This window comes from Pogoniulus pusillus, chromosome 14 (assembly GCF_015220805.1).
Source record: "Pogoniulus pusillus isolate bPogPus1 chromosome 14, bPogPus1.pri, whole genome shotgun sequence".
Lineage (NCBI taxonomy): Eukaryota > Metazoa > Chordata > Aves > Piciformes > Lybiidae > Pogoniulus > Pogoniulus pusillus.
Window position 1 is genome coordinate 25,824,491 of NC_087277.1, and position 26,869 is coordinate 25,851,359.

Genomic DNA, 26,869 nt, shown 5'->3' on the forward strand with positions numbered 1-26,869 from the left:
CCCTGGGCAGCCCATTCCAATGCCAATCACTCTCCCTGCCAACAACTTCCTCCTAACATCCAGCCTATACTTCCCCCAGCACAACTTGAGACTGTGTCCCCTTCTTCTATTGCTGGGTGCCTGGGAGAAGAGACCAACCCCCACCTGGCTACAATGTCCCTTCAGGTAGTTGTAGACAGTAATGAGGTCACCTCTGAGCCTTCTCTTCTCCAGGCTGCACACCCCCAGCTCCCTCAGCCTCTCCTCACAGGGCATGCTTTATTTCCATGCTCTGATAAGATTTTGGCCTGACCTTGTAATTATTCTTGCAAAGAACACAAATAATGAAACCATGAAGCACTCGGTTCTCTTGGTATTATTCCCCATCAAAGGCAATATGCAAAACAAGTTTACTGCTATGACAATGTACATAAGGCAGAAAAACCCTAATAGAGAGATAAAATGCAAATCACTGCTGTGCATTAGCTCTGCACAAACTAAGTGGCAAGCTTCATACCCTTCAGTCATTCCCTGAAAACACAGAATAATCAAAACTGCTTTCAAATGCCTGTCTAAAGGCTGAAGAAGTAAAGCAGCTTTCCTTATGGCCTTTTCCAAACTCTTCTACAGCACAACTGGCTCTGGCTCTGTGTGTGTGTGTGAGAGAGAGTGAGTGTGTGTGAAAGTGAGTGAATGTGTGTGTGTGTGTGTGTGTTTGGGGAAAGGGGGTCCAAAAGCTTCAAGAAATCTAGAAGTATCAGAGGGGACATGTCCCAGGACAGTTTGTGCCTGGCCCAGAGCCTCTGCTCAGCAGCACAGGCTAAAGCAAAGCCCAGTCTGAGTCCCTGTTTGCTTTGCACAGATCTCCAGTGCCTGCTTTGCCATCTTCCCCTAAGCGTCAGTACAGGTGCAGAGGAGCAGTCTTCTCTGCACTCCTCTTCTGCTATGCCCTCTCTCTCTCCATTCCAATCTCTCTGGATACATGGCTTAGGCAGAAAAGGCAAACGTTCCAGGTCACAAAGGGTTTTGTTCCTGCCTGTAAGTGGGGTGCAAGATGGAAAATTCTGGGCTATGAGTGGAAGATGTCATCTCTCTGCTGCTCTGATACTGTTGTACAACTTTGGAAAAGATCCTACAGTACAAGGAGAGGAAGAAATGCTTAGTGAGCCCTCAGAACCAGCTCTGGGCAGCTCCTTTGCCAGCTACAAACCCACCCAAATTACGTGTCTAAGTTAACCAGCTATCTGCTGCTATGCCATCTGCCTGCTGCCAATACAGCTGCAGCCTGCAGAAAGGAATGGACAACCAACTATACAAGGATAGCCTATAATACAGCACTGTAGGATCATGTTGGTTGGAAAAGACCTTCAAGGTAATACATTGAGTCCATCTGTTCTCTGACTCTACAAAGGCTGGTGCTGAACATATGGCTCATCAGCACCGTATCTCTGCCACTTTGAAACACCTCCAGTGATGGGCATTCAGCCCCCTCCCCGGGGAGTCTGTTCCAGTGGTTAAGAATCCTCTCAGTGGTGCATCTTGAGACTACTTCTTCTCATCCCATCAGTTCATACTCGGGAGAGGAGACCAACACCCACCTTGCTCCAGCCTCCTTTCAGGGAGATATAGTCAAAAGGTCTCCCCTCAGCCTCCTCTTCTCCAGGCTAAACAATCACAGGTCCCTCAGCTGCTTAGCTGCAGGAGGGACTTAAAAGAATTTATCTATAGATGCTTGAAGGAACAATCATTTAGAATCATAAACCCATTTCAGTTGGAAAAGACCTTTAAGATTGTCTACCTCTACCAGGGCTGCTGTTAAACCATGTCCCTCAGCACCACATCTCTGCTTCAACACCTCCGGTGATGGGGAATCAACCACTTGCCTCAGCAGCCTGTTCCAGTGGTTGAGAACAATCCTTTCAGTGGTGCAACTTTAGGCAATTGCTTCTCATCCTATCACTTGTTACTTGGTAGAAGAGACCAACACACACCTTGCTTCAAGCACTTGTTTAGATGTAGTCCATGAAACTGTCAAACTAAGGACTGAAAACTGGAGGCACTGGTGATGAGATTACCTACGCAGGCTTAGTATTGGTCCTGTCTGTGCATGCAGTATGGCACAATCTCTACACACATGCTCACCCCATTCCTGCCTAATGTCACTCATAAGGTGGGTGTTTTTAAATGCTCTTTTCCAAACATGGCTCAAGGCAAGGTTGGATGTGGCACTTGGTGCCATGGTCTAGCCTTGAGCTCTGTGGTAAAGGGTTGGACTTGATGATCTGTGAGGTCTCTTCCAACCCTGATGATACTGTGATACTGTGATGGCTTCCCACAAACCTAAAGGTTCATGACAAGTCAAGTGGTAAATCGTAAGGGTGCCCTGGAAAGCAGCAGAACTCACCAAGGAGAGCACTGCACCAGCAGTGTTGTCCACTGGCATGGTGGCTGACTTTAAGCAAGATGCTGAGCATCTTGCCCTCGTTGGCCTGTGAGTGGTATAAGCTTTCTTGCTAAAGTCTAGTGGGAGGTGTCCCTGCCTATGGCAGAGGATTGGAACTGGATGATCTTTGAGGTCCCTTCCAACCTAAACCATTTGAGACAGACACATGAGTAAAAAGGGAGGTGGAATAAGCAGGTCCCTCTTTTGAAAAGCAGGAGTTGCACACCTCATACAACCTTCTCTCAGTCAGTGGAAAGACTCAAAAAAAACCCAACAACCCTCCACACCTTTCAGTAAACAAATCTAAACATTCCTCATGCATGGATTGCACCTGGAACAGTTTATTACCAAAAGCTGATTCTGTAATGGGATTAGTTCAGCCTCGGCGTTGCAGTAACTCCACTGTGATTTCGTTGTTGCAGCAGGGAATACAAATACATACTGCTGGAGCAGTGTTTCATATGATATTAGTTGGAGAACACATTTGTATGAGCCCTCATTCTCCCATTCAACTTTAGAGGATCCCATTACAGAGCTTTGCATAGCTGTTTTCTACTTCTGCATTGGGTCAAGCTTTCCCCAGGGTCTCCTTCTAATTCATGGCCTTCTACATTATTATTATTACCCTTTTGACATAAATGATTAGCCAAAGTTTGAGGCCCTGAGGGCTATCTGCAGCAGGAGAAAATTACAAAGTTAAGCATCCTTTAGGTATATCTAGTATAAAAAGGGAAAAATCCACCTCCAAAGTCCCCCAGCCCCAACTTCACTCATGTGTCCTTGAATGCAGGAGACCCACAACAGGAAGAAATCTCTGCCATCCCTTCCTGAAGCTATTTCAGTCAGTGCTCAGACTTTTGTGTGACCATCACAGTGCTCATCTAATTCTTTTATTCTTAATTTCACTTTCTTTTCCTCCTTTGAGGCTTTTGCTTTGCTTTTCTCCTGCTTTATCTCACTTCCTTTATTTTTCTCCCCCTTCTCTTCCAGATATACCCAACTTCCACAGAGATTAATTGAATATCCAGTCAGACTCTTCCACCTAATTCAAATGCTTGACTGTCCTCACATATACTTTTGTTTCAGGAGGTTAAATGTGCCTGAGGTTAGGTGAGGGCTGCTATTGTTGGAACAGCTGCTAGGATGAGCTTACCCATTCCTTAAAGAAAGGGTGCAACATACACCAGGTTTCATGGTATTTCACCCCAAGATGCATGTCACAAGTTCAAACTTCTGGAATGCTGTGGAGACCCTCCTGGTGTGCCTAAGGGTTCCACTCATCTGGCTCGAAGTCTGCAGACAACTCAAAATTTGTGCTGGTTGTGGCAGTGGTGTGAGCGAAGGATGCAGTCCTGTCCTCCCCCAGCCTCATCTCCCTCACTGCTTGCAGGATAATAAACAGCTGCAACAGCTTAAAGGAAAGCATGGCAGAGGCTCAGGAATGAGAAACCAGGAGTGGGGGAAAGGCAGGACCACACTTCTGGCGTTGGTGTCAGCACACCTGGCTTGAAGTATTCATCAAACTAACCTCATCCATTGCAATCTCCCTGAGCTCTCTGCAAGCAGAAAAGCTTGTGCAGCAGATGCCAGTAACTGCCAGTTCTAATCTGAGGCTCTGGATAGGAATGGTATGGAAGGGCTGTGAATTGTTGAATTATAGCCATTACACAGAGTAGCATAAAGGGTCTCACTGCTTTCTGCCATCTCTCCAAATGAGTCAGAGAACGCAACCAGAAGCAGGCTGATGATGAATTCTACCTCGATCCTGCACTGACACAAGGGGGGGTTTGATACTTCATACCCTTAGCAGCAGGAACCCTGAACAATTTTAAGCATGTAGGACCCTCCAAAAGACTGCTGTGGAAGAGAAGTGCAATTTACAGAGTGACTTGCCCGAGGTTAGCGGCAGCATTCGCGGCACAGAACCCTGTGCCTCTGCTTCCACCTCCTAGCCCATCTGACCGCAGTGCTCTCTTCACAACGGGAGTCCAGCCACTGTCTTCAAAGGGGAAAGCCGTGTGTGAGTAAGCTGTGAAAATAGCTAGGGAGAAGCACATCAGAGCATGCCCTACTACCATTTCCTCTTGCTGATGCACACTTGCAAATAAATCTCCAGCACGGGTTCTTGAGGCAAGACCCACAGCATTCAGCAGCTGGGCTAATCCTAAACCCCCAATCTGTAACACCAATACTAAAGCAGGGGAGGAAGAAAAAGAGAAAGAGAGAGAGCATAAAATCCTCTATTGCCACATTCATCACAAAAGGACACTTGGCTAATATAAAATTCAGCATCATCTTCACTGAAGGTTCAGGGAACTAAAGCTGTAATAAATCACTGCGAGGCAAGCGCTAATGACTGGATGAGGCTATGCAATTAAGACCTAACTTTTTTAATCACCTCTGAGGTTAAACGTGGAAGAATTACGAGGGAAAGGGCAATTAAATGCCAGACTTTCCAATGTAAGGTCCCCTCATCAAAGATTCAGTCACCTAAATTGTTTTTCACTGGTTCAGAGGAAGAAACTGGGTGCACGAGCGTTTCATCCCCCCCACCAGAGGAAGTAAAGAATACTCTTTCAAAGCGTTGCCAGGCTATCAAAATCTTTACAAAGAAAAATAAACTCATCAAGATTGATCTACCAGGGCTCTCAGGTTCCCAAATTCCTAAATGCTAGCATTAGGTTATAAAAGAGGAAAAGAAGTGTAAAAAACGCAGCCTTTGGCATCTTCCTATCGCAAGCTCAAGTAATATATAACTTCATGAAACCCGAGTTTAGCACGAGCAGTGTGCTTGATATTTATATAATCTGCAGCTTTTTATAGAGTTTAAGGATTCTTCCCTCCTGAGATCTGTTCAGATCTGGTTTTTAAAGAGGAAGATGGATTCCCTTATGCTCTTATCCTTCAGACCCTTACATATCTGATTGCTTTTAGTGTATACAACATCTCTACTGAGCAAAGCTATTCCAGTCGAAGTATCACAGTATCACAGTATTATCAGGGTTGGAAGAGACCTCACAGATCATCAAGTCCAACCCTTTACCACAGAGCTCAAGGCTAGACCATGGCACCAAGTGCCACATCCAATCTTGCCTTGAACAGCTCCAGGGACGGCGACTCCACCACCTCCCTGGGCAGCCCAAAGACTGTGAAGCCAGTATAAGCTTTCTTCACGGGGCACATCTAATACTTGCTGACTGCAAAATGGGAACTAGCTGCAAAATCCAGCTGTTCATTAAAGTGATAAAAAAATGCTTTGCATAGTGGTAAAAACAGTAACCTTTCCCCCCACACCCCTTACGTTTCCTTTCTCTTTCTGAGTGGCAGTGTGCTACCACACTGATATAAAGCAATAGCAGAACTCTGTCTTGTCATGTAGTATAGAATCATAGAATGGGCTGGCTTGGAAGGGACCTCCCAAAGGTCATCTAGTCCAACTCTCTCTGCAGGAGGTTTCCAAGGCACGTTAAGATGCAGCAATTTAACAACCTGACTTGTTTTGTACCTCTACTTCTAGCAGGAAAATGGAAAGAGAAAAAAAAAAGGTTAAAAGAACAGAAAAAAAAAATTAAAGGCTCTAAGATCAGTAATATTTATATCACAGAATCAACCAGGTTGGAAGAGACCTCCAAGATCATCCAGTCCAACCTAGCACCCAGCCCTATGCAGTCGACTAGACCATGGCACTAAGTGCCTCAGACAGGCTTTGCTTCAACACCTCCAGACACAGCGACTCCACCACCTCCCTGGGCAGCCCATTCCAATGCCAATCACTCGCTCTGCCAGGAACTTCCTCCTAACATCCAGCCTGGACCTCCCCTGACACAACTTGAGACTGTGTCCTCTTGTTCTGTTGCTGCTTGCCTGGCAGAAGAGACCAACCCCACCTGGTTACAGCCTCCCTTCAGGTACCTGCAGACAGCAATGAGGTCTGCCCTAAGCCTCCTCTTCTGCAGGCTGCACACCCCCAGCTCCCTCAGCCTCTCCTCATAGGGTTTGTGCTCCAGGCCCCTCACCAGCTTTGTTGCCCTTCTCTGGACACATTCCAGCACCTCAACATCTCTCTTGAATTGAGGGGCCCAGAACTGGACACAGCACTCAAGGTGTAGCCTGACCAATGCTGAGTACAGGGGCACAATAACCTCCCTTGTCCTGCTGGCCACACTGTTCCTGAGCCAGACCAGGATGCCACTGGCTCTCTCTATCGCTGCCCTGCAAGATTCAGACTGCTATGTCTGCATCACATAAACAAATAAAGAGCAGAGGCAATTTCTCCTTGGGCAGAAGGGAAAATGGAGCAAAGACAGAAGAGAAGGAAGTGTGTTTGACAGACGCGAGTCACATCACTTACGGCGTGTCTGGAGAGCCCTTCGAAGGCGGCGGTGGCGACTCCAAAATAACTCCAGCAAGTCCAAATTCACACCAGCTTGCTGCAAGAGCTCACAGGTTTTATTTTAAACCAGGAATGTTCTATTTTGCTCTAACCTAAAATAGCTGTGTGCAACCCTCCTTCAAAAAGATGCCACACGTTAAAAATACTCCCCTCAGACACACAAGGCAGAAGTGATTCTCTTACTAACTGAAGTTCAACCAAAGGATCTCTACTTAAAAACAAAAAAACTACTTCCAAAGTGGATAAAAAAAGAGTTTAGGGGGAGAGGAGAAAAAGGAGCATGTTAAAAAGTGGTGCTTTCTCCCTTGTGCAAAATGTACACCTTGTAAGAAAGATGTGGACGTGCTGGAGGGTGTCCAGAGAAGGGCCACAAGGATGCTCAGAGGGCTGCAGCAGCTCTGCTATGAGGACAGACTGAAAGAGTTGGGGCTGTGCAGTCTGGAGAACAGGAAGCTCCCAGGGGACCTTCTTGTGGCCTTTCACTATCTGAAGGGGGCTACAAAAAAGCTGGGGAGGGACTATTTAGGCTCTCAGGGAGTGACAGAACTGGGGGGAATGGAGCAAAGCTGGAGATGGGGAGGTTCAGGCTGGATGTGAGGAGGAAGTTGTTGAGCAGGAGAGTGGAGAGAGGCTGGAATAGGTCACCCAGGGAGGTGGTTGAGGTCCCATGGCTGGAGGTGTTTAAGGCCAGGCTGGATGAGGCTGTGGGCAGCCTGCTCTGGGGTAGGGTGTCCCTGCCTATGGCAGGGGGTTTGGAACTGGATGATGCTTGTGGTCCCGTCCAACCCTGACTGATTCTATGATTCTATCTTCTCTTCATTTACACTGCTAACCCTGCAGTAACCCTTGCAAGAGTGCTGCAGGAGTTGCATTGTGCTTTGGTTTACACAGATAACGTTCTTCACTGCTGCCATTGGCATCAGAGTGAAAGAAATCAGCTCTCTGATTCTTTGGTTTAAATAGATAACTTTCTTCACTGCTGCCACTTGCACCAGAGTGAAAGAAATCAGCTCTCTGATTCTTTGGTTTAAGTAGATAACTTTCTTCACTGCTGCCATTGGCATCAGAGTGAAAGAAATCAGCTCTTTGATTCTTTGGTTTAGATAACTTTCTTCACTGCTGCCATTGGCACCAGAGTGAAATAAATCAGCTCTCTGATTCTTTGGTTTAAATAGATAACTTTCTTCACTGCTGCCACTTGCACCAGAGTGAAAGAAATCAGCTCTCTGATTCTTTGGTTTAAATAGATAACTTTCTTCACTGCTGCCATTGGCATCAGAGTGAAAGAAATCAGCTCTCTGATTCTTTGGTTTAGATAACTTTCTTCACTGCTGCCATTGGCATCAGAGTGAAAGAAATCAGCTCTCTGATTCTTTGGTTTAAGTAGATAACTTTCTTCACTGCTGCCATTGGCACCAGAGTGAAAGAAATCATCTCTCTGATTCTTTGGTTTAAATAGATAACTTTCTTCACTGCTGCCATTGGCATCAGAGTGAAAGAAATCAGCTCTCTGATTCTTTGGTTTACATAGATAACTTTCTTCACTGCTGCCATTTGCATCAGAGTGAAAGAAATCAGCTCTCTGATTCTTTGGTTTAAGTAGATAACTTTCTTCACTGCTGCCACTTGCACCAGAGTGAAAGAAATCAGCTCTCTGATTCTTTGGTTTAAATAGATAACTTTCTTCACTGCTGCCACTTGCACCAGAGTGAAAGAAATCAGCTCTCTGATTCTCCAAAACCTCACAAGCCTCCTCAACGGTGATGTTTAGCACAGCCTTTCCAGCTTGGCGTTTCTGAGGCACAGACAGCTTTCCTGACACGTGGAAGAGTGCAAATTACTGGAGCATTCAGCTTCATAAAACACAGTGGCTGATATAAAAGCTGCAAATGTGCATACCAGCTTTTTATTGTGCCTTTACAGCCCAAGCCGAGTTTATGAATACAGCCTCATTAAAAGTTGAATGATGGCATGTGGGCTATGCTGGCACTACACGAGCAGCACGCTGAAAGCCAGAGGCAACTGCATTTCCCTTTGCAAGAAGCACTCAAGCTTCTCTACCCCCTAGACTTTTTTTTTCTAGGCATCCCTCCTGCCTCTCCAACAACCTTCTGCTAATTTTCTTCAATTTTCTGCTCCACCAACTTAAAAGTCATTTCCTTAAGAAAACAGATGACAAACAACCTGAGTGACTGATTATGCTGTGCCATGGCTTTGTTTTTGCTCCGAGGCCTGGGTTTAAGAGGATGGATGTTAGTGTAAATGACAGAAAGGGGAGCTTCGCATAGGATTTCACTTCTGTTCAAAGCCAAGCTAATGCAGCCTCACCGAGGTGCAATCAATTTGACAAATGGATGCTGTGCAGCCCTGTGCCTCCCACTGAAACCCGAGAGTCTGATTTTCACAATATTCCCCCTGTAAATGGAGGGAAGCCCAAATTCCAATCGGACTTAACGCTGCTCGGGCTCTGTAATGGGCTTGATCTGATAATTCCTCCTATATAATGAAATCTGATAATAGTGGGAAGAAAAAAACATCAGAGGGAACGGAATACATTAATGAACTTGTAAAAATACACTTAAGTCTTAACAGATTTAATAAACAGAGGAGGGATGGCTCAACCTGGGAGTCTTCCTATGTGGTCAGCAGTTCCCAGGTTTAACAATGAAGCTGAGTGAGAACAGGGAGTTTCTATTTACAACTGACTGCATTCACCACACCTTTTTTCAGATGGTCAGGAAGAGACCCCCCCCCCAAAAAAAAAAACAAAATAAAGAAAGAAACAATTTAAATATCAAAGTAAGCTTTGTAATACGTTTACATGTCATGCCTGGTTCTGTTTCCCCTTCAAACTTACTCTGTGATAGAGGCTGTTTTCTCAGGGAAATGTGAGTCAGATAGAAATGTTTTCCTACTCTAGGAACAGGGTTTCATTTACTAGCTGGGGAAAAAAAATAAATAATAAGGAAACATTTACTTTCAGGCTTTCTTGGCACCAAAATACAAAGGCAATTCCATTTGAAACTGCTTGTCAGAGCAGTTCGACAGATGGCACAAGCATTAACTGATTGTTTACCCTGGAAAAATGTCACTGAGGTGTCTATTAAAATCAGGACTATTTTGTGTGTGGTAACAAACCACTCTGCCTGTTAGTGGTCTCTGCAAATAAACATCTTGCCTTAGCAGCTACAACTGTGACCAGAAGCCGTTCTCACACATATATGAGCTGAGGAGTGCAGGACGTTTAGGGGTTTATTGACTTTGCTGCTGTCAGAAATAAAAGGAAGAGAGAGAAAGAAGGAAGGAAGGAAGGAAGGAAGGAAGGAAGGAAGGAAGGAAGGAAGGAAGGAAGGAAGGAAGGAAGGAAGGAAGGAAGGAAGGAAGGAAGGAAGGAAGGAAGGAAGGAAGGAAGGAAGGAAGGAAGGAAGGAAGGAAGGAAGGAAGGAAGGAAGGAAGGAAGGAAGGAAGGAAGGAAGGAAGGAAGGAAGGAAGGAAGGAAGGAAGGAAGGAAGGAAGGAAGGAAGGAAGGAAGGAAGGAAGGAAGGAAGGAAGGAAGGAAGGAAGGAAGGAAGGAAGGAAGGAAGGAAGGAAGGAAGGAAGGAAGGAAGGAAGGAAGGAAGGAAGGAAGGAAGGAAGGAAGGAAGGAAGGAAGGAAGGAAGGAAGGAAGGAAGGAAGGAAGGAAGGAAGGAAGGAAGGAAGGAAGGAAGGAAGGAAGGAAGGAAGGAAGGAAGGAAGGAAGGAAGGAAGGAAGGAAGGAAGGAAGGAAGGAAGGAAGGAAGGAAGGAAGGAAGGAAGGAAGGAAGGAAGGAAGGAAGGAAGAAAGGAAGAAAGAAAGAAAGAAAGAAAGAAAGAAAGAAAGAAAGAAAGAAAGAAAGAAAGAAAGAAAGAAAGAAAGAAAGAAAGAAAGAAAGAAAGAAAGAAAGAAAGAAAGAAAGAAAGAAAGAAAGAAAGAAAGAAAGAAAGAAAGAAAGAAAGAAAGAAAGAAAGAAAGAAAGAAAGAAAGAAAACAAACTTATGCAAACATTTCATGCTGAAGTGAATGGATTTCAACAGCTGCTGATTTGGTGACATCGAGAACCCCAGTGGAGATGTCCTGCTGAACGAACGTCTTGGAAATGTTAAAAAGAAACTTCAAACAGCCCTTGTTTAGCAGGCGGTCGAGGCTGGCTCTCGGTGGGGATCATGTGAAGACTAGCAGAGCAGTCACTCAGTCATGAATCAGACTTGTCAATAGTTGCCTGTTTTCTCAACAGGTGCCTCAATCACACACCAGAATCCTTCTCCTTCCCCTCACAGGCTTCTGTCGAGCAGAAATCCCCCCGGCACGGGATGCTGCTTTGCCGATGGGAGACGCACATCCACTTCTCCATAAGCGGCTCCCCCCCGCCGCGCCTGCTGCGCCCCAGCTTTGCCAGGAAGGCATCTCTCTGCCGTGCGAGCGGGCAGGGGCTGCCTGAGAGCTGCACCGCCGCACGGGGGAAACGTTGCATCCTTTGTTATCTCTGCAAACTCCAGCCCATCAGCTGCGCCTTTGTCAGATCATTAGCCAAGGCTACCAGAGGAGATGCCTCTTGCGCGTCGCTCCCCGGCAGTCGCATGGAACGGGGACAGAAAGAGGCAGCGCTCACATTAGAGCCCCTACTGTAAACGGGAACGGAGGGCAACGCTTCCTAGGGACTACAAGAAACCCAGCAACTTTACATTAACGATCTAGGAAGCTGGTTTTCAGAAAGATTCTTTTCTTAATAGCTAACTTTCAAACTAAACATCTACCTTATTGCTGTCTTCAACTACCTGAGGGGTGGTTGTGGCCAGGAGGAGGTTGCTCTCTTCTCTCAGGTGGCCAGCACCAGAACAAGAGGACACAGCCTCAGGCTGTGCCAGGGGAGATTTAGGCTGGAGGTGAGGAGAAAGTTCTTCCCTGAGAGAGTCATTGGACACTGGAATGGGCTGCCCGGGGAGGTGGTGGAGTCGCCGTCCCTGGAGCTGTTCAAGGCAGGATTGGACGTGGCACTTGGTGCCATGGTCTAGCCTTGAGCTCTGTGGTAAAGGGTTGGACTTGATGATCTGTGAGGTCTCTTCCAACCCTGATGATACTGTGATACTGTAAACTCCCAATTTTCAGCTTTTCTTTTCCTTTTTTTTTTTTTTTTTTTTCTTTGGCCATTGAATTCAGTTTGCTCTGTTATGAAACATTTTTATATATATATGTGACTCATACATAACTAGAAAAGTAAATTAACTCTTATGGGTCACAGCTGTTGGAGCACTGAAGAAATAAATACAGGTATTGACAGAAAGTGTTACATTCTGGAGAGTTTTTAACCTTGTTGAAGAGAGTTTCCTCTCAGTGCTTACAGCTGTGCTCCTGGAGCCTCATCAGTATTAAGCAACATAACAAAATGAGAAGAGACCTCATTGCTCTCTACAGCTCCCTGAAAGGAGGTTGCAGTGAGATGGAGGTCTCTTCTCTCTAGTATCTGGTGACAGAAGGAGAGGGAAATGGCCTGAAATTGTGCCAGGGGAGGTTTAGGTTGGAGATTAGGAAAAAAAACTTTTGCTGCAAAGAGTGGTCAGGCATTGGGACAGGTTGTCCAGTCACCATCACTGGGAGTGTTCACGTGGACGTGGCTCTCTGGGACAGGGTTTGATGGCCATGGTGGTGTTAGCTGGAAGGTTGGGATCAATGATCATAGATTCATAGAATCAATCAGGTTGGAATAGACCTCCAAGATCATCCAGTCCAACCTAGCACCCAGCCCTAGCCAATCAACCAGACCATGGCACTAAGTGCCTCAGCCAGGCTTTGCTTGAACACCTCCAGGGACGGTGACTCCACCACCTCCCTGGGCAGCCCATTCCAATGCCAATCACTCTCTCTGACAACAGCTTCCTCCTAACATCCAGCCTAGACCTACCCCGGCACAACTTGAGACTGTGTCCCCTTGTTCTGTTGCTGGTTGCCTGGGAGAAGAGACCAACCCCACCTGGCTACAATGTCCCTTCAGGTAGTTGTAGACAGCAATGAGGTCCCCCCTGAGCCTTCTCTTCTCCAGGCTAAACACCTCCAGCTCCCTCAGCCTCTCCTCACAGGGTTTGTGTTCCAGGCCCCTCACCAGCTTTGTTACCCTTCTCTGGACACCTTCCAGCACCTCAACAACTCTCTTGAATTGAGGAGCCCAGAACTGGACACAGTACTCAAGGTGTGGCCTGACCAGTGCTGAGTACAGGGGCAGAATAACCTCCCTTGTCCTACTGGCCACACTGTTCCTGATGCAGGCCAGGATGCCATTGGCTCTCCTGGCCACCTGGGCACACTGCTGGCTCATCTTCAGCCTACTATCTATCAGCACTTTCCAACCAAAACAATTCTATGATTTAGAGACATTTTCCTTGGCTTTTCTGGCAAAAAGCATCAAAACAGTAAGCAAAAGACTTACTAAGCTTGCACAAACCACAGCATAAACAGTGTGAACTCGAACCAACTTTGTCCCAACAAGCTAACCCGTCATTGCCTTTGTTCTCTGAATTTGCCCATTACAAGCACACAAAATACTGATGGTTTGAAGTAGTCTTCCATAATTTCAGGCCAGCCTCTCCCTGCACCAGTGGAAGAAGTATGCTTGTAAAATAACGTGGGCAGACCAATAGCAACCTCTCTAGTAACAGCTCCTGTAGGAACTACGGCTCGCGAAGGAAACAGCATTTACCCCCAAATACAAGCAGCTGTGTGTGAGTTTTGAGATCCTGGGCCTGCTCCTATCACTGCCCATAAAACCCCCCTGAGGAAGGCAAACTCTCCCAGTGTAGCATCTGATTAATAATGTCCAAATACCTTTGGAATTCACGTCAGATGAAGTCAGACAGTAAAACTGCCCCAGTTTGATCGCTCCGGCTGCACGTCAAAATTTTTCCACGTTGTTGGACAACATGAAAGTGCAGCACCAGCTCCTGTCACCCTCAATTTAAAAACTCTTGATATACTACCTCAGAGCATGGAGTTGTTTAAATACTATCTCTAGCATCAGTAAACTGCATGTACCACCTGCACCCGGACTTGAATTACTGAAACAGAACACGACGCAATTAAAGAGAGCATCTCAGATTTCACCAGGAAAACAAAACAAAGAAAGAAGGAAAAACCAGCCCAACATTGTCCTGAAGACTTTTATATCAAAAGAAAAAAATATTTAAAACACCTTTCACCTGTAAAATACAACTTGATTGTGTATCTGAGGTATGCACAGATGAATTTCTACAGGACGCACCGTGGAGAGGAGTCGCTTAAGTGTATGCTTAGATGAATGCGGTCTGGGCCAGGCTGTGTAAATGCTGTGTGTCTGAGGGACTTTATCCACAAAGTAATCCCTGGGAATTGATGGTAACTACTCACAGCAATGATCTCTAACTGGACATAGACATTTTAGTGATTTCTGTCAGAAAGAACTTAAAACATATGCGTTGCTTCCTGCATTGTACGGTGTGGCGGTAGCTTTTAGTTTTGCTCTGAGGTGGCTTGTCTGTAAATGGCCTCAAGTCACACCACAGACTCATAGAATCAACCAGGTTGGAAGAGACCTCCAAGATCATCCAGTCCAACCTAGCACCCAGCCCTAGCCAATCAACCAGACCATGGCACTAAGTGCCTCAGCCAGGCTTTGCTTCAACAGCTCCAGGGATGGTGACTCCACCACCTCCCTGGGCAGCCCATTCCAATGCCAATCACTCTCTCTGACAACAACTTCCTCCTAACATCCAGCCTAGACCTCCCCTGGCAACACTTGAGACTGTGTCCCCTTCTTCTGTTGCTGCTTGCCTGGCAGAAGAGACCAACCCCACCTGGCTACAGCCTCCCTTCAGGTACCTGCAGACAGCAATGAGCTCTGCCCTGAGCCTCCTCTTCTCCAGGCTGCACACCCCCAGCTCCCTCAGCCTCTCCTCACAGGGCTGTGCTCCAGGCCTTTCACCATCTTTGTCGCCCTTCTCTGGACACCTTCCAGCACCTCAATACCTCTCTTGAATCAAGGGGCTCAGAACTGGACACAGTACTCAAGCTGTGGCCTGACTAGTGTTGAGTTTTAGGATGGATATGAGCAGAAAGTTCTTCACTGAAAGAACTTTTCTCAAGCACAGGTACAGGCTGTGCTGCCCAGGAAGATGGCTGAATCTCCATCCCTGGAGGCATTTCAAAGAGGCAGAGATGTGGTGCAGTGGATATGTGGTGCAGTGGAGATGTGGTGCTAAACACAGCCCCAGTAGAGTTAGATAATCATAGAACCACAGCATTGTTTTTGTTGGAAAAGGCATCCAAGGTCAATTGAGTCCAACTGCTGACCTACCAGCACCATGGCCATTAAGGCATGTCCTGAAGTGCCATGTCTACTTTCAAACACCTCCAGAGACTTCACCACCTCCCTAGGCAGCCTGTTCCAAAGCCTGGCCACTCTTGCAGCAAAGAAATGTTTTTTCTAATCTCCAACCTAAACTTCCCCAGCATAACTTCAGGCCATTTGCTCTCCTTCTATCACTAATTACTTTGGAGAAGAGACCAGTCCCTGCCTTGCTCCAGCCTTCTTTCAGCTAGCTGTAGAGAGCAGTGAGGTCTCTCCTCAGCCTCCTTTCAGCTAGCTGTAGAGAGCAGTGAGGTCTCTCCTCAGCCTCCTTTCAGCTAGCTGTAGAGAGCAGTGAGGTCTCTCCTCAGCCTCCTTTCAGCTAGCTGTAGAGAGCAGTGAGGTCTCTCCTCAGCCTCCTTTCAGCTAGCTGTAGAGAGCAGTGAGGTCTCTCCTCAGCCTCCTTTCAGCTAGCTGTAGAGAGCAGTGAGGTCTCTCCTCAGCCTCCTTTCAGCTAGCTGTAGAGAGCAGTGAGGTCTCTCCTCAGCCTCCTTTCAGCTAGCTGTAGAGAGCAGTGAGGTCTCTCCTCAGCCTCCCTTCCTCCAGAGTAAACAACCCCAGTTCCCTCAGCTGCTCCTTACCAGACCTGTTCTCCAGGTCCTTTACCATCTTCATTGCACTTCTCTGGACATGCTCCAGCACCTCAGTGTCCTTCTTGTAGTGAAAGCCTCAAAACTGAACACAGGACTCAAGGTGTGGCCTCACCAGTGCTGAGTACAGGGACACAATCAGTTCCATGCTCCTGCTGGTTGTGCTATTGCTGATCCAGGCCAGCAAAAAGCATTCCTCTATCTCAAGAATAAAGAAGCTTAAGTTTCTAGTTGTGAGTAACCTAACAGTGGACCTGCAGAACCTAGTATGAGAGAAATTTGCAAGGAGACATCTCAAAAGTAACAGACAAAGGTAGCACCAAGCTCTTGTAAAAGGTAGAATCCCCTCCCTTGCCCTGCTGCCCACACTGCTCTTGCTGCAGCCCAGCACAGGGTTGCTGTCTGAGCTGCACTCACACTGCAGGCTCGTGTTGAGCTTTTCATCACCCCAGACCCCCAGGGCCTTTTCCTCAGGGTTGTTCTCAGCCATTCCCCACCCAGCCTGGAGTTGTGCTTGGGCTTGCACTGACCCACTTGACCTTGTTGAATGTCATGAGGTGGGCCTGGGGACACCTCTCCAGCCTGTCCAAATGCCTCTGGATGGATCCCTGCCCTCTAGCAAGTCAACTGTGCCACACAGCTTGGTGCCATCTGCAAACCTGCTGAGGGTGCACTGATTCCTCTGTCCACATGACTGACAAAGATGTTAAACAGCATTGACCCCTGAGGGAGCCACCTGTTACTGGTCTGCAAGTGGACATTGTGCCTTTGATCACCACTCTCTGTATGCCACCATCCAGCCAGGTCCTTACCCAGCAGTGCTCCTCCCATCCAGTCTGTGTTTTTCCAGTTTGGTGACCAGGATTTCATGTGGGACAGAGGCAAATGCCTCACTCAGGTCCAGGTAGATGATGTCAGTTGTCCTTCTCTTGTCTGCTGTTGCTGTGACTTCATCATTAAAAAGCCACTCAATTTGTCAGGCGTGATTTGCCCTTGGTGAAGCCATTGCTGGCTACCACCAGTCACCTCTGCTTTGATTTCCATTTGCCTTAGCAGAGCCTTCAGGAGGATCTGCTCCATGATCTTGCCAGGTACAGAGGTGAGACTGACTGCTCTGTAGTTCCTGGGGTCATCCTTTTTTCCCTTCATGAAGCTGGGTGTTATGTTTGCCCTTTTCCACTCAGCAGAACTTCACCAGTCTGCCAGGACCTTTCAAATAGGATCGGCAGTGGTTTAGCAACTTCATTTGCCAGTTCCCTCAGGACCCATGGGTGGATCTCATCAGGCCCCAGGGACTTGTGCATCTTAGGATTCCTTAGGTGCTCACAAACATGATTTTTAGTTACAGTGGGCAGATCTTCCCTCTCCCAGTCCTTTTGCCCTCTGGGACTTGGACATTATGGTTGGAGCTCTTGCCTTTGAAGACTGAGGCAAAGAAGTCATTGAGCACCTCAGCCTTATCCATATCCTTTGTCACCAGACCTCCATTTCCCTTCTGGAAGGGTCCCACATGCTGTCTAGTCTTCACTAATATGCCTGAAGAGATTAGTTTCTCTCTAATATGCCTGAGGAGATGCTTCTTGTTTCCCTTAGCATCCCTAGCCATAGATGAAGTAATCTAAAGTAAGAGGGTATGTTTGAAAGGTAGCCTTCAATTCTTCTCTCTAGACTTTAATTTGTACTTTAGCCTATAGATCATCATCCATATAGTTTTTGAAGTTCTCTGATTAACCTTCAGCTTGACTGAAAGTGCTCAGATATCAGGGCAACTATCCTGTTACACAGGGCAGTGGCCTCAGGCTGTGTCCTTGCCTAAGCATCTCAAGCCAAGTGATAACCTTTGGAACAACTTCTGGCAGGCTGTTACATCAAACTCTTCCACACCTCCTCACCCTTTCTTTCATTGGAAAAGCCTTTCAAGCAAGTAAGAACAGACTTTAAACCTGTTGTGTTTTAATCTCACACTTCAAAAATGCTACAACTCCATGTAACCAAAACAGCCCTCAGTACCTTTTCATCACTTACCTTCTGTGTCTAAAGTTGAAAGACTATGGAAAAGAGGCAGGAAAAGAGCCAGTTCACTCCTTATGGCTTTTCTCACTGTTTAGTCATGATCAGAAACAAGATGTTCCTTAAGAGATTTCATAATTCCATCCAATTCTACACTTCCTGTTTTTCCAAGTGATTTCAGAACTGTTCCCTTCGTTCTACTGCTTATTTTGTCACATTTCCCAAGTCTTACTATAACTCAGTGGCTCTTAACATTGCTGCATGTTCTAGAGGCTAAATAGGAAGCTCTCCTGGCTTGTTATCCTGCAAGGTTTCATTTGTACACAGCAAATAATCTGCTCCTGATCTTAACAACATTTAGCTTGCTGCTCCTCTTTTCAGTGACAATAACTGACAGAAAGTACAACTGTGACCATTTTCTTGCCTTAATGGAAATCATTTTTGCTTTTGACAGGTAAAGAGAACTCTGCTGTGTTCTCACAACTTGCCCAGCACTGTGAAGATAGGAAGACACAGTTCTAAGGTAGAATCATAGAATACTAGAATCAGTCAGGGTTGGAAGGGACCACAAGCATCATCCAGTTCCAACTCCCCTGTCACACCCAGGGACACCCTACCCTAGAGCAGGCTGCCCACAGCCTCATCCAGCCTGGCCTTAAACACCTCCAGCCATGGGACCTCAACCACCTCCCTGGGCGACCCATTCCAGGCTCTCTCCACTCTCCAGCACAAAAACTTCCTCCTCACATCCAGCCTGAACCTCCCCATCTCCAGCTTTGCTCCATTCCCCCCAGTTCTGTCACTCCCTGAGAGCCTAAATAGTCCCTCCCCAGCTTTTTTGTAGCCCTCTTCAGATAGTGAAAGGCCACAAGAAGGTTCCCTGGGAGCCTCCTCTTCTGCAGACTGAGCAGCCCCAACTCTTTCAGTCTGTGCTCACAGCAGAGCTGCTGCAGCCCTCTGAGTATCCTTGTGGCCCTTCTCTGGACACGCTCCAGCATCTCCACACCCCTCTTGTCCCAGGGGCTCAGTAGGTAGATGTGGTGTGACCTAAAAGAGTGCATGACAGCACTTCCCTCTAGCTGAAGAACTAAAATGTATTGTGCTTGAAGGGAGTGTGTTGAGGCAAAAGGGGACATTCATTCCTCAGCTGACTCTTCAAGAAGCTCCTCTGCTGCTAAAGATGTCTTCTTGAACTTCCCTCAACAGTGCCAGTTACTTTCACAGACAGCTACAAACCTCTTAAAGCTGCCAGCTTCTGCTTTTATTTTTCACATTTCCTTTTGTCTCTGCTAAAACATTTGTTTAGCAAAACCAAGATTGCAAAGCTCCCTTAAATTCCCCACCAGCATCACTTGCTGAATGTTGCCATTCTATCATTTAACCCTCAGAAACACTTTGACCTGAAGAGAGACACAAAACCATCAGAAAGGGGAGGGGTGCAGCCAAAAGGTTTATTTTTCAGCACACTATGCACACTTTTCATTTCACTCTCATTAAAAGTCACATCAAAACAGAGCCTTTAAGAGAAGAAGGTGAATTTTGACTCTTCCCACTGACATTTGTCTCAGGTGTTACCTCTTCTGAAAGACAAATAGAATCATAGAAGCAACCAGATTGGAAGAGACCTCCAAGACCATCCAAGTCCAACCTATCACCCAGCCCTAACCAATCAACTAGACCATGGCACTAAGTGCCTCATCCAGGCTTTTCTTGAAGACCCCCAGGGACGGTGCCTCCACCACCTTCCTGAGCAGCCCATTCCGATGCCAATCACTCTCTCTGTGAAGAAATTCTTCCTAATATCCAGCCTATACCTACCCTGGCACAACTTGAGACTGTGTCCCCTTGTTCTATTGCTGGTTGCCTGGGAGAAGAGGCCACCCCCCACCCAAACACCATTTCCTTACACTCTACTAAACACAGACAGGGATGGCTAGAGGCTACAGATCTTTAGGTTCTCCACTGAGGCATAAACTAAACAAAAAAGACAACCTTACTTGTTTTAGAAAGCTTTATTAGAATAGGAATCTTTGAAGGCAAACACAAAAGATTCTAATATGTTTAGATTTTATAATGTAAACAACTAATTTAATGCATCACTAGCAGCATACAATGGTCACCATCTTGCAACATGAATGCAAGTAAGAAACTGATGTAATCCATGAGATATTTCAAAATAATTAATTTGAGAATAAGGGAGAGGGGGAGGGGAGGAAGTTCTTCACAGAGAGAGTGATTGGCATTGGAATGGGCTGCCCAGGGAGGTGGTGGAGGCACCGTCCCTGGAGGTGTTCAAGAAAAGACTGGCTGAGGCACTTAGTGCCATGGTCTGGTTGACTGGCTAGGGCTGGGTGCTAGGTTGGACTGGATGAGCTGGGAGGTCTCTTCCAACCTGGTTGATTCTATGAAAAGTGGAAGTTTGATTGTGTAAACTCTGTTTGCCTTTTCAAAAAGGATCAGCAAAGTGCAGCGGTTGAACCTTGACTAAAGGAAGGTAACAAAGTCACCTTTTGAACTGCCCTCTAAAGGAAGAGCACCTCACTGCCTGAGAAAGGCTGTTTGAGCAAAAGGGGTTTGAATGTTACTTCCCCAGAGGAGCTCCAAAGGCTTTGCAAGGTGCAGTTTATCTGAACGAGGGCCAAAAAAAAAACCCCTTGCCAATGTCTGCAAGTTTTGTCCAAGCGCTTTGGCATGTCTGAATCGTGTGTGGTGTGTGCCAGCACATCAGGCCCATTCTCTGCTCATACTTTCATTCTGCCAGAGCAAATGGGGCTTTAAGGATTTCTGGGTCACACCAACATTTGCTGCCTCTTTTTCCTTTCCTTCCCTCCCTCTCAAATCCGCACCTCCTTGCTCAGCTGCTTTGCAAATGCTCCTTTCGGGTGGCTTTCAATTCGCACCATTCTCCTCGCAAACACGGACAGGCACACGATGACAGAGTTCTGCAGCACCCCTGCCTCCTGCTTGCTTCTTTTTTATTTCACTCTGAAAGCAAGATGCTGTTGGCTGGCACACTGCAAAAACCCAGCCCCAGGTCCTGCAGCGTTATCCGCACTGATGAACCAAGGCACCCTGGGAAGCCTCATTCAGGCGAACAAAGCTCCATCCAGCCGCCCCCTACATGACTGACAGTGTATTATTGTACCACTTGGCATAAATGCCAGCAGGGTATTGAATCAAATACCACAACATAAAAATCTCCTCGACTCCTAACTCCATGCAGCATGCTGTGCTAGGAAATAATAACCACCTCCATTACTTGGAGGTCTCTTCCAACCTGGTTGATTCTAGGATTCAATACAACGTTAGGGGATGAAATCTTTAGAGAGTAACCTGAAGTAGGACTCACATGACAGCCTGCTGGTTTGGAGGAATGGCTAAACAGGCTTTCTGTGATCCCCCAGACCAGTTAAAATCTCTGCTGGGATGAGCCCTGTAAGCAGCACCATCAGCAAAAAGTGTTCTTTTACGTGTCAACAGCTGAGGCACAAGGGGACCGGGGATTGCTCAGCGCCTCGCTGCTCTCAGCGTGCAGGGAATTGCACCTTCAGCACTCGCCTGACTTTGCCAAGACACCAACATCTAGCAAGGGCAGAGGTTGAAACACATGCCAAGATATCCTATAGGAACCCATGTCATGTAACCCAATTTTAACATTCCTGAAGGCAACGTAAAGCTTTTCGATAGACACCTGGAATGCTGAACGCTGAGGAAGGGAATCTTTCATTGTCTGCGGGTTATGCTTAGAAGAATTACACAAAGGAGGAAGAAGATGACTTTCTGGGTACTGCTGGAGTACACAGTGACACCAGCTAAGTATGCCTTACCAACTTAAATTGACTGTAGCCTGCTTGGGGTTCTCCTGGTAGCTTCCAGCCATGAGGAGCACAAAGCTGGTAGGTTTGGACAATGCCGCCACCAGCTGGATACGTGCCGGTGGCAGAGATGGGGCTGGCAAGGTGAGCACATTCTGCCTAAAACACACAAATAGACTGGGGGAAAGCAAGTTTGCATTGGCTAAAGCTGCTCCCAGCCTTGGGACAGCTGTTCTGCAATTTCACCCATAAATAACTCTAGAAACTTCTAAGTTACCTGGTACGGTTTGCTTAGCTTTGGCCATCTGTAGTGACAACCAAAGGCCAAGAGGTGGTTGACGCTGGACTGTGGGAAATGACAGCTTAAGGGCCACAAAATGCTTCAGGGGGTGGAACACCTTCCTTATGAGAGAGGCAGAGGGAGCTGGGTCTCTTTACCTTGGAGAAGAGGAGCTGAGGGATGACCTCATTCATGCTTGCAAATATGCAAAGGATGAGTGCCAGGAGGCTGGAGCCAGGCTCTGCTGGGTGATGCCCAATGACAGCGCAAGGGGCAGTGGGTGGAAGCTGAGGCATAGGAAGTTCCATGGAATCATGAGGAATATTTTTTTCACTGTGAGGGTGCCAGAACACTGGGACAGGCTGCCCAGGAGGGTTGTGGAGTCTCCCTCTCTGGAGATATTCAAGACCTGCCTGGATGGGCATTTCAGTGTGATCTGCTCTAAGTGATCCTGCTCTGACAGCAGGGTTGGACTGGATGAGCTTTTGAGGTCCCTTCCAGCTGCTAACATTCTCTGATTAAGGCTCTTTGACTCCCAGGAGGATCCAAATCCTTATTTTCCCCTTTCAGGACAGCACCCTAACTACCATCTTGTAAAGTATTCCAAAAAGACAACTCCCTCAACCTCTTCTGCTCCTGCAGCTCTACTGAGCACACCGTTCAGTGAGCCAAAGAAGATGGCTACTCCAGTTACCACTTTGTGTTCCTGTGGCTACCCAGCTGTGCTGCTCTGCAGCATGGGGAGAGTCTACCAGAGGATTCATACTCCTGTGGGGACAGGTACAGAAGAAAACACACATCTCCTGCATCTTGCATGTGTGCATGAACTGCTGAGCTCATAGATAGAACAGGTAGTTGTAGACAGCAATGAGGTCACCCCTGAGCCTCCTCTTCTCTAGGCTGCACACCCCCAGCTCCCTCAGCCTCTCCTCATAGGGTTTGTGTTCCAGGACCCTCACCAGCTTTGTTGCCCTTCTCTGGACACCTTCCAGCACCTCAACATCTCTCTTGAATTGAGGAGCCCAGAACTGGACACAGCACTCAAGGTGTGGCCTGACCAGTGCTGAGTACAGGGGCAGAATAAACTCCCTTGTCCTGCTGGCCACACTGTTCCTGATCCAGGCCAGGATGCCATTGGCTCTCTTGGCCACCTGGGCACACTGCTGCCTCATCTTCAGCTACTATCTATCAGTACCCCCAGGTCCCTCCCCTCTTGGCTGCTCTCCAGCCACTCTGTCCCCAGCCTGTAACACTGCTTAGGGTTGTTGTGGCCAAAGTGCAGAACTCTGCACTTGGCCTTGGTAAATCTCATCCCACTGGCCTCTGCCCACCCATTCAGCCTGGCCAGGTCCCTCTGCAGGGCTCTCCTACCTTCCAACAGATCAACACCTGCTCCTAGGTTGGTGTCATCTGCAACCTTACTGATGCTGGACTCAATCCCCTCGTCCAGATCATCAATAAAGACATTGAACAGGACTGGGCCCAGCACTGATCCTTGGGGCACACCACTAGTGCCAGCTGCCAACTGGATGTGGCACCATTCACCACCGCTCTCTGGGCTCTGCCATCCAGCCAGTTCCTGAACCAGCACAGAGTGAATCTGTCCAAACCATGAGCTGCCAGCTTGGCTAGGAGCTTGTTGTGGCAGACAGTGTCAAAGGCTTTGCTGAAGTCCAGGTAGACTACATCCACAGCCTTCCCACATTCACCAGTTCAGCATCTTTCCCACCAGTTCCAAATCTCAGCCACTTCCCTAGTTTTCACTACAAATGCCCAAGTACAAAAGTCATTCTTTTCCTTTTTTTATTTTTTTTATTGCTAGAAGCACTTTTTTCTTTGTTCTGGACCAGTCTGAACTGGTTTTGGGGGGGGGGGGGGGTCATAAAGGATGAGAGGAGATTTTGGACTGTAAAATCAATTATTTGTACAGCCGTCAGGATCGGTGGAAAACTACATCCCACAGTCTCTCTAGTGATGGGAAAGAGAAAGAATGAAGATGGAGAAATACTCTAAGATTTAAAGTTTAACTTCAGAGTTCACTGTTATGGTTTTGCTTGATTCTTCCATTTTAGTGTTTATTATCTCAAGTCCCAGATCCTTGAGAGAGTGAATTACTTGGAAGCAGTCTTACATTTAGCATATGTGAAGGATCTTGCTGGAATGAAGCATTAATATCAGAACACAGATGGTCTGTAAGGGCTACAAAACGGGCAATGGAACTCCAAGAGCACACACAGGGCATGCAAGAGCTCCTGATATTGCACATTTGGTGCTTTGAAGAGTAAGTTGGTTGGTGACTCCTTCCTGTCTCAAAGAGTGGGATGTTCTGACTCAATGAGCTGAGAAACTCAATGTGACCACAAAAAATCCGGATGAGAAAGGAGTTTGGGAGACGAGAGAGGGACTCAGATGCTATAAATGAAATTGCAGGGAAGAATACAAACACCTTTATTCCTGGGGCTGTCTGACACTTTCCATCAGGACATCCATGGCAATCATGTGAAAGAGGAAGGGAAATCATTTGCTCAGAAGAAGCATCAGTGCTCAAGCTAGGCTAAGTCTGCAGCTCTTTCTCGGTGGCGTAGTTATAAAACCATCACAGGAAGAAAGCAGGATGTTGTGGCACCGTGGACAGTTAGGAACTGACTTTATTCTTAGTGCTACTAAACATAGCTCCACAACTTTCTTATGGCTCAGAAGAGAAGCAGACCCAAAATGTACTGATCTGTGTTACAGGCAGCATAGCTAAGAGAGTAAACTTAGAGCTGAGCTCTAAAGCGGAGAGGACCTCGGCACACTTTGCACTGAGCATGCATGCACGACTACTTGGATGCTCTGCTCATTACCTGATAAACTATCCCTTTGTGCCTCTGGTAATCCTACCTCTGCTCAGAACAGACACGAGTTTTACCTACAACAAACTGAGAAAAGTGCTTCAGCACTAAAAACACAGCCCAGCCTATGCCCACAGGAGTTCAAAAGACACAAAAGATGCAGGATTGGGGTGCTGGAAGACACCCTGAGTTTGCAGAAGCACTTAGTCCAGAAACAAGGCTGGTTATGTTGGGTAGATTTATCTCAAAAAGAAGGGGAAATTGTTTAAACTCTGGGCAGATGGAGGAAAATTGTACCAATCTGATGAAGCTGAAGTGGTGCCAGAGAAGAGCACTGAGCTGTGACATCCCATTGTATTTCATGTTATGTAGGCTTGGCTATCTTCTAAAGCAACCAGGAGACCAGCAACAGAAGAAGGGGACAGAGTCTCAAGTTGTGCTGGGGGAGGTCTAGGCTGGTTATTAGGAGGAAGTTCTTCAAAGAGAGAGTGATTGGCATTGGAATGGGCTGCCCAGGGAGGTGGTGAAGGCACCATCCCTAGAGCTGTTCAATAAAAGCCTGGCTGAGGTACTTAGTGCCATGGTCTAGTTGATTGGCTAGGGCTGGGTGCTAGGTTGGACTGGATGATCTTGGAGGTCTCTTCCAGCCTGGTTGATTCTATTCTGTCCTATCCTATCCCATCCTATCCTATCCCATTTCTATTCTCTCCTATCCTTACCCATGTTATTGCTTCCAAAACTGGACCTCCTTAATTTCCCTCTAAGTCCATTACCAGAACATTTCTTATGAGATCCTAGCTTCTTGCAAAGAATCCTTGAAATAAAGAGGTGTAGGATGTCAAATTTAGTTTCTTTTTGCACTGTGTAGACACAGGGTGTGTATGATGAACACGAAAATGGAAAGGACACAGCTTAACTTGTGCAAGGTGAATGCATAGTGCCCTGTGTGATATTATTTCGAGAGAAGTGGAAAAATGAGGTGGCAAACACAGCGAAACCACAGCCTTTCAGCTGCAACATGTGCAAATCATTATTTTGTCTCATAGAATGGCTAAGGAAATGCATTTTGAAATGGCAATTACATAATTAGTCTGTTAAGTAACTCCACTGAGCAGTGAAACAGGCATCAACAACCAGGCACAGCATTAATTTGGTTAGCCTGTGGAGAATGCCACGGAGTAACTCTGGCAAGCACAGGGTGGGCAACAAGGTCGAGCCTATGTTTTGCTAATACCTTTCTTTGTCTCAAGTGGAGGTGCCTACAAAAACAGGCAGCTAAGTTTTGACTGAGTGTCAGTGCTAATTCATAGGCTTTGAAAGGCTTTACCCATCCTAGGAATTAAAATGGACATAGCTGTTAAATGCTGCCCATCAGGGGTCAAGATGAAAAAGCCAGATCCTTGTCAATCTCAACTGCAAGACAAGCTACTAGCAGGGTCTCCTCCCACTTCATTTTTGCCCCCCATCTCTGTCATCAGCTTTTGTCTGGTGGGTGTTATGTCTATCCATTTTTAACTGCTGAGTAGGAGAAGAACCTATCTCTGTTGTCTTCCTGCTGTTCTTCCTTGCCAGGGAAAAAGCTGTTAGAGTTCTTGATACTGCAAGTGGGCTGAATCTCCTGCTGTAGTGTGACAAGGCATAAAACTAACTGACACTTTCAGCTCTCCCAAACTTCTCTGATACCTTTCCCTCTTCAGCATTTCCCTTCCTTAACAGCCACAGTAGAAAGGAGAGGCAGGGTTTTTACATTGCCCAGCTGAGCCTAAAAGAAGAGCAAAACAAACCAAACCAGAAACAGACTGTAAACTCAGGAGAGGGAACAGCTGGCCTGTGGTCCATGGAAAGCTGGCTCCTTGTGTGTCATTAATGCCTTTCTCTTCACTTCCACATGCTACACTGCACTGAAGGCCTGCTAAGGCATTTTAATGAAAGCAACTACTGAGGTGCAGCTCCAAAGCAGCTGCACTTCTCTAGAGGGATGCTACGACCCTGCTCTTCCTCCCTCCTCCTGTGTGCACTCCTGGCCTCTCCTGCACGTCACAACACACTACCTCACTGCAAGCAGGTTTAAGGCTACTAAGCAAGACAAACATTTCTACCAGGAAAATTCCTTTTCTGTTAATTTTTGCCTCAT

At 46.8% G+C, this 26,869-nt stretch overlaps 1 protein-coding gene across 8 annotated transcripts in view; it reads right to left on the reverse strand.

Moving 5' to 3' along the window:
* STAU2 (staufen double-stranded RNA binding protein 2) overlaps positions 1 to 26,869 on the reverse strand; it is a 193,462-nt gene that overhangs the window by 42,781 nt on the left and 123,812 nt on the right. Inside the window, exons 14-15 of one of the 8 annotated variants that reach the window (XM_064154645.1) lie at positions 20,396 to 20,433; positions 19,242 to 19,386 (exon numbers count right to left, since the gene is read on the reverse strand). The exons of 5 other annotated variants lie outside the window; for them this stretch is intronic. In XM_064154645.1, coding sequence (XP_064010715.1) covers positions 19,371 to 19,386; positions 20,396 to 20,433 — 54 coding nt within the window. In that variant the 3' untranslated portion in view covers positions 19,242 to 19,370. Of the gene's footprint in view, positions 1 to 19,241; positions 19,387 to 20,395; positions 20,434 to 21,633; positions 21,781 to 26,869 lie in introns of those variants that run through there. 2 more of the 8 variants (XM_064154643.1, XM_064154646.1) reach the window with 2 other exon arrangements.